The 10,637-nt window shown below is 39.6% G+C and overlaps 1 protein-coding gene across 1 annotated transcript; it reads left to right on the top strand.

Annotated features, from left to right (window-relative positions):
* The first annotated feature begins 4,358 nt into the window (after positions 1 to 4,358).
* On the top strand, positions 4,359 to 4,943 carry LOC148240114 (uncharacterized). Its single transcript, XM_088212076.1, has 2 exons — positions 4,359 to 4,527; positions 4,615 to 4,943. Exons 1-2 carry the CDS (start codon positions 4,359 to 4,361, stop codon positions 4,941 to 4,943), a joined length of 498 nt encoding a protein of 165 aa, XP_088068202.1.
* Positions 4,944 to 10,637: the final 5,694 nt, after the last annotated feature.

The raw sequence follows: 10,637 nt of genomic DNA, 5'->3' as shown, positions 1-10,637 counted from the left end.
ATAGATCGGTGATTTGCATGGGCGGGCCATATAACGTCTCGTACGGAGCTATGCTGATACTTGCTTGATAGCTGTTATTGTAGGTGAACTCTATTAAGAGTAAATGATCATCCCAATGGCCTCCGAAGTCAAGAACATATGCTCAGAGCATATCCTCCAATGTGCGGATTATCTTTTTTTATTGTCAATCGGTTTTAGGGTGGAATGTGATACTAAGGGATAATTTTATTCCCATGACTTATTGAAAACTAGACTAGAACCGATAAGTGAACCTGGGGTCCCTGTCGGATACTACTGTCACTAGCACTCCATATAACATGACTATCTCTTGAATATACATTCTTGTTACCTTGTTCAAGGGATCGGTCATCTTGATGGTCAAGAAGTTGGAAGATTTGGTAAGCCGATCAACAATTACCCAAATAACATCATGTACCGAGCATGCCTTAGACAATCTTGTCACGAAATTCATTGTGATATGTTCCCACTTCCACTCCAAAATTGGTAATGGTTGAAGTAGTCTGCTTGGGTGTTCATGCTCTGCCTTGACTTGCTGACACACAAAACACTTGGAAACAAAGTCGACCACCTCTCTTTTTATCTCGTTCCATCAAAATCGGGATCGCATACTTTGATACATCTTAGTGCTTCTGGAATACATGATAAACTTTAAGCTATGAGCCTCTGTCATGATATCCCTTTTTGGCTCATTGTCACATAAAACACACATCATGTCTTTAAATTTGAGCAACCCATTAGCAAAGACTCGAATTCTGAATTTACTCCATATTCTGTATCTTTTCTTAGGGCTACTAGGGTGGAATCGGTGGATTGAGTTTCTTTTATTCTATAGATCAACTCAAGTTGAATAGTCAGATGGGCTAAACATGTAACTCTCTTCAGTTCCTGAAGTTATACCTGTTGTGCAGTCCCTATTACCCTGCATTCTGAAATCATTATGTGAGCTAATATACCTGCACTTTTTCTGCTGAATGCATCGGCTACTACGTTGCTCTTACCCAGGTGATACAAGATGTTGCAATCATAATCATTGAAGAGTTCTATGAATCGTTTCTGACGCATATTGAGATCCTTTTGGGTGAATATGTATTTCAAGCTATTATGGTCGATATAGATCTAAAAAGTCTCCCCATACAAGTATTGACACCAAGTCTTCAAGACGTAGATAATTGCGGCAAGTTCTAAGTCATAGATGGAGTAGTTTTTCTCATGACTCTCCAACTATCTGGACCCATAGACAATGACTTTTCCATGCTGCATCAGAACACAGCACAACCCCAGGTAGGAAGCATCACTATAAACTGACATCCACCTGTCCCACTCAGTAAGACCGACACAGGTGCAGTCATGAACCGCTTCTTTAATTCTGAAAAGCTCTTTTCACAGTTCTCGTTTCACTCAAACTTGACGTTCTTCTTTGGGAGTCGAGTCAAAGGAGCAGTTAGGCTAGAAAATCCTTTTATAAGCCTGCGATAATAATATGTAATTTCCAGAAAGCTACGAATCTTCTTGACCAAAGTCAATTTCTCTTAATCAAGCACTGACTCAACTTTTTGGGAGTTCACTGACACTCCGTCCCTTGATATGATGTGTCATAGGAAGGTAGTTTGTCCGAGTCAGAACCCACATTTACTCAATTTTACATATAATTTCTTTTCTTTGAGAACCTGCAAAACCTGAGTAAGATGGTGAACATGTTCTTCCCTGCTTTTTAGATAAATTAGGATATTATTGATCAATACAATAACGAACTGATCCAGGAATTGTCTGAAAACCTTGTTCATCAAATCCATAAAGATGGCTGGTGCGTTTGTTAGTTTAAACGGTATAACTAGGAACTCATAGTGTTCGTACCTGGTTCGAAAAGTTATTTTGGGAATGTCTTCTGCCTTGATCTTTACCTGATTGTAACCTGAATGCAGGTCTATTTTAGAGAAAACTTTGGCACCCTACAGCTGATTAAAAAGGTCATCGATCTTAGGGGGGGTACTTGTTCTAGATCGCGATCCTGTTAAATCTCTTGTAGTCAATACATGATCCTAACGTCGCTTCCCCTTTCCTTACAAATGTGACTCCAGCATCCGAAGGAGAAACACTGTGTCGGATGAACTCATTATCTTGCAATTTCTTGATCTATTTTCTCAACTCTTCCATCTCCACATGACTCATGCAGTAAGGAAAAACTAAGATAGGCTGCGTGCCATGCGGAAGGTCTATGGTGAACTTAACTTCTCTGTCCACTGGTAGTATAAAAAGTTCATCAGGAAACATATTCGGGATGTCTCAGACTATCGGGATATCTAGAATGCAAATTTTTTTCTTAGGTTTGCCTAGTTAGAGAAAATAACCGAATTAAAGTGGTATGTAATAAGAAAATTGCTATGAGAGAATAATATTCAAAGCCTTTATTAGCTTGTAAATGACTCTTCGTTAGGAGCCAGTGCCAGAGAAGAGAAGCCACCGTGGGTGGCAGAGCCAGCGCCAGAGCATGGCGGCACCACGGTGCCGGAACTCTAAACCAGCCGAAAAATTTAAAAACCTTTATTTTTGACCTTTTGTGGTATTTCGGTATACATGACGTGTGTTTTTAGTTTTTTCAGAAAAAAATCTAAGAAATCTGATAACTAGAGGAAGTGTAGTAAAAAATGCAGTATTTTAAACACCGACCCGGGGTAAGAATCCTTCACCCTTTCTCTCATTCTGATTAATTAAAGTTTTAATAAATAATAAATGGTAAAATTTATAAATATTAGAAACCCTAATTAATTAAATACAGTTCACCAGTGGAGCCGGTAACTGGTTAGTACAAAATTACTTATTTTATTTATATTGTTCACTTATTGTTGGACTATTATTGTTGCCTACCGCATGCACTTTAATTCATAGGTTTATTTGCCTTCTCGTTTATTAATTACTTAACTGTTTATTCTTATCCGTCGAATGTTTTGAAATAAATGACCTGATCACATTTTTCTTAGTTGTTAAAATATCAATTTATATTGTCAGTTTAGTTGTCGTTCTATTATTCTGTAAATATGAAACGAAATAGTTGTGTGTAATTGGTGGTTGGTTAATGATGTAAATATGTATGTAAAAGGCTTACTGGGTATCATGGAAAAGGGTGTACGGACCCGATACATAGGACAAACCTTACCGTGGATATTACCTCAATCGCACGAGACTGAGAAGTCTCATACAGGAAGGGATTGTGAAGTATTTGTTCACCCTCATACCGGATGGGGTATCGAGATAGTGGTACGATAGCGCCCATTACTAGAGAGGGTATGGAGACGGTCGGTTAAATGATAGATTGAATATTGGGTTCACGTATAGGGAAAACCCCTATAGACCCCCATAGATACCGATAAGTAGGTAAAAATATAATGTTTGACTATTATTATTACTTAGAATGTATAATTAATTGTTATCTTGATTATTGTATTCACTAGTCGAATTTGAAAACTTAGAAGGTAGATATGAGACTTACGTTTTCACATTAAGTGAGTTTTCCTAAAAAGAAAAAATGGTTCCATTGGTTATTTTGTAATTTTTACTAATCTTTCATTTTCTGTATTGGTTGTTAAGTGTTGACATTTTTACTGAGGTAGTGTAGTTCATTCCTCTTATTTAACAAATTTAAATTAGGCAGATCAAGATCTGGATCCTAAATAGTAAAAAAGTTAGTGGCTAAAGGTTGCCTCCCCGTCCCATTGGAGTTGCTCTGCGGAGGTTGACCCTATAGGATTTTAGTTATATTTATATTTTTATTATTTTAGTCTCCTTTAAGGAACATTCCTATAATCTTATTGTTAACCCTAAATTCTCAATTGCTTCCGCTATTATTTAATTTAATATTTCATTTTAATTAAATTTTAGGTCTTTATGGTTGATATCAAAGTCGCGTTCCTCAGAACCATTTCTTATGCAAAAAGTTAGAATCATTCAATACAACTCAATTCTCAACCTTCATTGTGAAATGTAGGTACAAGAGCATGAGGAGAGAAGACCCCCCACTAAATAGAGCAGCCCGAGATAGGTCGTTTCGAGAGGATATCGATTGGCTTCTCGAGATGCTGGAAAGACTCATCTTTGCCCAGCAGGCCAGGGAAGAAAGAAGAGAGTTGTCTAATCCTCCACCACTGCCACAATATGAGCTACCCCTACAATTAGAGTATCTAGTGTCAACTCGGTACAACCCTGCTCCTCTACCGTATCATCCAGCACCACCACAGTACAATTCGGTGCCTCCATCATACAACCAGGTGCCGCCACAAGGTCACCTGACCCCTCCCCAGCATAATTCAGTTCCCCTTCAATAAGATCCAGTTCCACCCATGATGGACCTAATCTATATTGAGATGTGCAAAAGACTTAACCCATCTACTTTTGCTGGGGCATCTACTTTTGAAGAAGCTGAGTACTGGTTAATAGAGACAGAGAAGACATTTGCAACTCTTTGGGTAGTTCTCAAATATAAGGTCATACTTGCTACTTACATGCTCGTGAGTGAGACAAGTCGTTGGTGAAAATTAAAGTAGGCCACCCTACCCACTCCAATCACCTGAGAACAGTTCTTAACAAATTTCAATGCAGAGAACCTCTCAGAACACATTCAGCATTTAAAGGAGATGGAGTTTACACATCTGGTTCAGGGAGATATGACAGTGTCTAAATATGCTCGAAAATTCTTAGAGTTGGGCCAATACTCTCCTGAGAGCATGATGGACGAAGGGAGAAAGGCGAGGAAGTTTAAGTGGGGTCTCCGTCTTAAGATTAGACAACAACTGTATATATTCGAGTTCAGTATCTACTCAGCAGTTTTGGCCAAAGCAAAAATGAACCTCCGCATCTTCCCTCCAGTAGTGGGCACTTTCAGGCTCGTGGTTCTACATCACAGACCAACACCTATTGCACCAATTTAGCAGAATAAGAGACCTAGCCTCGTGACTCAAACTCCTCTTCAGGCCCCGACAATAGGACGCAGCAAGACTTACCAACACTATGGCAAGGATCACGGGGACCGACTCTACTATCGCCTCAACAATACTTTCCGCATATGCAGAAGTGTCCAATACTACGCAAAAGAGTGTCCGCGGAATCAGAATCAAGATAGACCTCCAGTCTAGGGTAAAGTCTATACCTTCACCCAACAGGATGCTGAAGCCAATCCTGATGTAATACATGGTATGTACACTATTTGTAATCACCTTGCACATGTTTTAATTGATACTAGTATTTCACATTCTTTTGTTTCACATATTTTTACAAAAAATTTAAATGTGCTACCTAAAAGCTTTGATTCTGTGTTGTTTGTGTTTACACCTGAGAATGGGACACTATTAGGAAATGTCATATATAAAGCTTATATCGTAGAAATAATAGATAGGAAATTGAGTGTAGATCTGATAGCACTAGACACGAAAAATTTTGATGTAATTTTAGAAATGAACTAGTTAGCAACGTATCATGCCACCGTGGATTATTTTCATAAGAAACTTGTATTCAACTTTCCTAACAAAGAGTCCTTTATAAATTAATAAAAGTTTTAGATATTGTTCACTCATAATTACTGCATTGTTTATCAGATACTTTAAATTAGTTTTTTTTTTCTACGGTAGGCAGCCTAAGAAAGAAATTTGCATTCAAGAGATTCTTGTGGTCTGAGATTTTCTGGAAGTATTCCTTGATGAACTACCAAGATTGTTGGTGGATAAAGAAGTTGAATTTGTTATAGATCTTCAACTTGACACCCAACCCATTTTGGTTGCTCCTGACCAATGAGTCATGTTGAGATGGAAGAATTGAGGAAATAGATCAAAGAATTATAAGATAATGAGTTCATCCGACAAAGTATATCTCCTTAAGTTACTAGAGTCACGTTCGCAAAGAAAAGTGATGGGTTTTTGAGATTGTGTATTGATAACAGGAAATTGAATAGAGTCACAATCAAGAACAAATACCACTTTCTCAGGATTGATGATTTTTTCGATCAATTACAAGGTACTTAGGTTTTCTCCAAGATTGACTTATGTTCGGGTTATCATCAGGTAAATATCAAAGCAGAGGAGATCCCCAAGACGACCTTCAGAACCCAACATGGGCACTATGAGTTCCTAGTCATGTCATTCGGGTTAACCAATGCGTCTGTCAGTTTTATGTACTTGATGAGTAGGATCTTCAGGCAATTTTTGGATCAGTTCCTCATAGTGTTTATTGATGATATCTTGATCTATTCAAATAGTAAAGAGGAACACACTTAGCATCTGACTTAGATTTTACAAGTTCTTAGGGAAAAGAAACTATATGCAAAACTGAGTAAGTATGGGTTTTAGCTTGAGCAGACTACCTTATTAGGGCACATTATTTCAAAGGATGGGGTATCAGTGAATCCTGAGAAGGTTGATGCAATGATGAGTTATGAGAAGTTGCCTTTGGCTAAGGAGGTTCGAAGTTTTTTGAGCATGCTAGGTTATTATCGCAGATTTGTAGAAGGGTTTTCAAGTCTAGCCATCTCTCTGACTCGACTTACGAAGAAAAACATCAAGTTTGAGTGGAATGATGAATGTGAAATGAACTTTACAAAACTCAAAAAATAATTGACTACCGCGTCAATTTTAGCTCTGTCGAGTGGGACAAATAGATGTACAGTATACAGTGATGCGTCCTACTAAGGACTAGGTTGCATTCTGATACAGCACATAAAGGTCATAGCCTATGGGTCCAAACAGTTGAAAGCTCATGAAAAGAACTATTACCTACGATTTGAAACTCGCCGCCATTATCTATGCCTTGAAAACCTGGCGGCACTACTTGTATGAGGAAATATTTGAGATCTATACAGATCATAACAACTTAAAATATATATTCACTCAAAAAGATCTCAACATATGTCATAGGCGTTGGATAGAGCTCCTCAAAAACTACGATTATAAGATCTTGTATAACCTAGATAAGGGTAATATGGTAGCCGACGCTCTCAGCAAGAAAAGTACCAGTATGTTGGCTCATATAATGGTTTCTGAATGTAGAGTAATAAAGGCTGTGCAACAGATACAACTCCGGGATTTGAAAAGGGCCACATTCTAGCCCATCTAGTAGTTCAACCCGAATTGATTAAGAGAATAAAGGAAGCTCAACTGACTGATCTCACTCTAGTCGTCCTAAAAAAAGATACATAACAAAATTTAAATTCAGAATTTTGAGTCTATGTCAATGGGTTGCTCAGATTTCAGGACATAGTATGTATTCTAAATGACAGTGAATTAAAAAGGGATATTATGACAGAGGCTCACAGTTTGAAGTTCACCATGCATCTAAGAAGTACTAAGATGTATCAAAGCATGCAACCCCGATTTTGGTAGAGTAGGACGAAAAGACAAATTGTCGATTTCATCTTCAAGTTCCTTGTATGTCAACAGGTCAAGGCAAAGCATCAATGTTCAGGCGGGCTACTTCAGCCATTACCAATCTTGTAGTGGAAATGAGAACATATCACTATGGATTTTATAACATGATTGCCTAAGGTACGCTTGGAGCATGACACAATCTGGGTAATTTTGGACTGACTCACTAAGTCCTCTCATTTTTAGCCATTAGAATGACTAACCCCTTGGACAAGCTAGCTAGAATCTATATTCGGGAGATAGTCAGACTACATAGAGTTCTGATGATAGTGGTATCAAATAGGAACCCGAGGTTCACCTCTCGATTTTGGACCAGTTTTTCAACAAGTAATGGGGATGAAACTGTCTCTTAGCACAACATTTCACCCTCAAACAGATGGACAATTAGAACGAACCATTCATGTGCTGGAGGATATGCTCAGGGTTTGTGTTTCATACTTTGAAGGGTATTGGAACGACCACCACCTACCCCTGATAGAGTTCGCATAGAATAACAGTTATCAAACAAGTATTGACATGACTCTTTATTAGGTATTATATGGTTGACCCTGTAGATTGTCGATTTATTAGAAAGAGGTGGGCGATAGAAAATTGATTAATCTAGACCTTGTAGATGAGACCACAATGAAGATAGTTAAAATCAAGAAGAACATCCAGATAGCCCAAATGGGTAGAAAAGTTATGCGAACACCTGAATAAGAGATTTAGAATTTGAGAATAGTGATCGAATATTCCTTAAAGTCACCCCCTGTAACGGTATCAGCAGGTTTGGAAATAGTGGAGAGTTAAACCCGTGGTTCATCAGACTATTTGAGATCTTGGACGGGATTATAACATTTGCCTACAGATTAGCATTACCTCCAGAACTATCCAGAGTCCATAATATATTCCACGTGTCTATGTTACATAAGTACTACCCAGATCCCTCACATGTTTTGTCTTATGAGCCACTTCCACTCCGTGAAGATCTATCTTACGAGGAGGTAGGGGTTGATATTTTGAACCAAAAGAGCAGAGTGCTTTGTAACAGAGAAATTTTTTTCGTCAAGGTACTATGACAGAATCACTCGAAAGATGTGACCACTTAGGAGCTAGAATTAGATTTCAGGGCATAGTACCCTTAATTATTTGACTAGTGAGAGAGTGCAAATTTGATGGATTAAATTTTCTTAAGAGGGAGAGAGTTGTAACATCCAGGCCAGGAAATTAAGTCTAGGATAATTAAATTATAATAATAAGATAAATTAGAAAAAATTTAATTTTAATTTTTAATTAAATTTTTTTTAAAAAATTGTGTTTTGGATGTATTTAAAAATATTTTCAAAAATCAGAGATAAAGTAGAAATAAGAGAGGACCTATTTGAGAAGAAATCTGAAAAATTAGGGTAAACGTAAAAATAACAGGAATTTGGCCACGTGGACCGCCACGTCAATAGTTTGGCTGGTCATCGTACGCCGTGTGGCAGATATGTGGATACACATCCACGTGGGAAGCCACACGGGCGATCTGCGTGCCAACAGATCTAATGACCTAGATCTCCTCCCACGCGCGTGGACGGTCGAGATTGATTCCCTAAATAGGCTCGATCAAATGGCCCGCATGCCACAGATTGGACGACCTAGGATTATTTTCCCTTCATGCGAGATTGAATAAGCCTCGGCGCTCCATGTGTCCTTGCTTGAATGACCCAAATCGACGTGGAGAGGGTATTTAAACCTTTTTTCCCAAAAAATCCTAACCCTAGCCTCAACAAACCTTGCTAGAGACCACGTTCCCAGTAGGGTTCCCTATGGATCCGGTCCGTCCACCATCTCTCAAGATATCTAGTCAGGCTGTCCACATTATCCATTTTTCACTTCACATAACCTTTTCTTTTCCATTTTCCTTGGTCTCAATTTTTTCAATCATACACAAACACATAAACCAATAATAACAGCAAACAACCACACAACATCGGGTTCACCATAATTCAAACCATAATAAAAGAAACCATGATTCATGCATACGAAATCATAAAATAAATACATCAAATACCATACTGCATTTAATACTGAAAAATAGATCAACAACAACTGACCAATAATATATCAGATTCAGGCTCTATTGTCAACCTCAATCAATTATACATATCTATAAAGTTATAAAATACCGTTTAATCATTTATTAAGCTTTAATGCCGTGATAGGAGATAGGGTGAGAGATCCTTACTAGGTTCGGGGTCTGAAATCGGCTCTACAGTGCGCCTACGGGCTGTCCCTAAATTCCCTGAATTTTCTCCGAGAAGTTGAAACGCACTACCGGTACCTGCACGTGTCCAAAAAATTCTCAAATTAGACCTAGGGCCCCTTTCAGCCAATATGGGAATTTCGGCACGGCAGCTCCGCCGTGCTCCGGCAACGGCACTGCCGCCTGCGGTGGTGATTCGCCTCGGGTTGGCCATTTTCGGCCGAATTTGGCCAAACTTGCATTGGTTCCTGTGATAAAACAACCCTAGGGCCATCGATAGGCCAAAAAATCACAAAAAACTGAGACTTACCGGCGGCGATGCTCTCGGGTGTGGCGGTTTCTCAGGCGCGAGTCGCAGTTTGATGTTTTGCTCAGGTCAACCTGTAGAGAAAAGGACGGTGATCACAGTGGTGTAAAAATTACATCGAACGGGAATCGGAAAGGGCCTCATCGGAGGCAAAAATCGAGAGAAGCCGCGGCGGCACCGCTGGACTTCGGCGGTGTTTTTCAGCCGATTGGCTGATGGTTTGCCTCTAATTTGGCCGTAGGCGGATTAAGCATCGAAAAACAAGCTAAGGAGAGAAAATTTACCTCGTTTGGCGGTCGGAAAACCCTCCGGTGCGGTGGCGAGTTGCGGCGGTCGGCTCCTCCGGCGTCTGGTTCTTCTTCTCCGGCGAGACACTGGCGGCTAGGGTTTGGAGTCGGGTGTGGGTGAGGTTATTTATAACCTTCCCCTTTTAATCTCAACCGTTCATCACGTTTTAATCTGGACCGTCCGATCGCGATTAAAATAGAAATAAATCTGGGTCGTCCATCGCGATGCGATCTGGGTCGTCCGTGCGTTATTCAATCTAGACCGTCTGCACGCGTGAGATCTGGGCCGTCCGTGCGCGTGAGATCTGGGCCATTCGATCGAGTGCATGCGGATCGCTCACGTGGCTCCGTCCGCGTGGTCTTCCGCGTCAGCTTCCTTGCCACGCGGCGTG

Source organism: Carica papaya, chromosome 9 (genome assembly GCF_054855325.1).
Source record: "Carica papaya isolate Zhongbai chromosome 9, ASM5485532v1, whole genome shotgun sequence".
Taxonomy (NCBI): domain Eukaryota; kingdom Viridiplantae; phylum Streptophyta; class Magnoliopsida; order Brassicales; family Caricaceae; genus Carica; species Carica papaya.
Note: the sequence above shows the minus strand (reverse complement) of the source record. Positions and strands in the feature narration are given on the sequence as shown.

What these genes read in the sequence shown, in the direction of transcription:
- LOC148240114 (XM_088212076.1), top strand. Translation starts at nt 4,359, where the DNA reads ATGGACCTAATCTATATTGAGATGTGCAAAAGACTTAACCCATCTACT. An exon ending in TGCTACTTACATGCTCGTGA is followed by an intron (nt 4,528 to 4,614) that starts GTGAGACAAGTC and finishes ATTTCAATGCAG; the next exon opens with AGAACCTCTCAGAACACATT.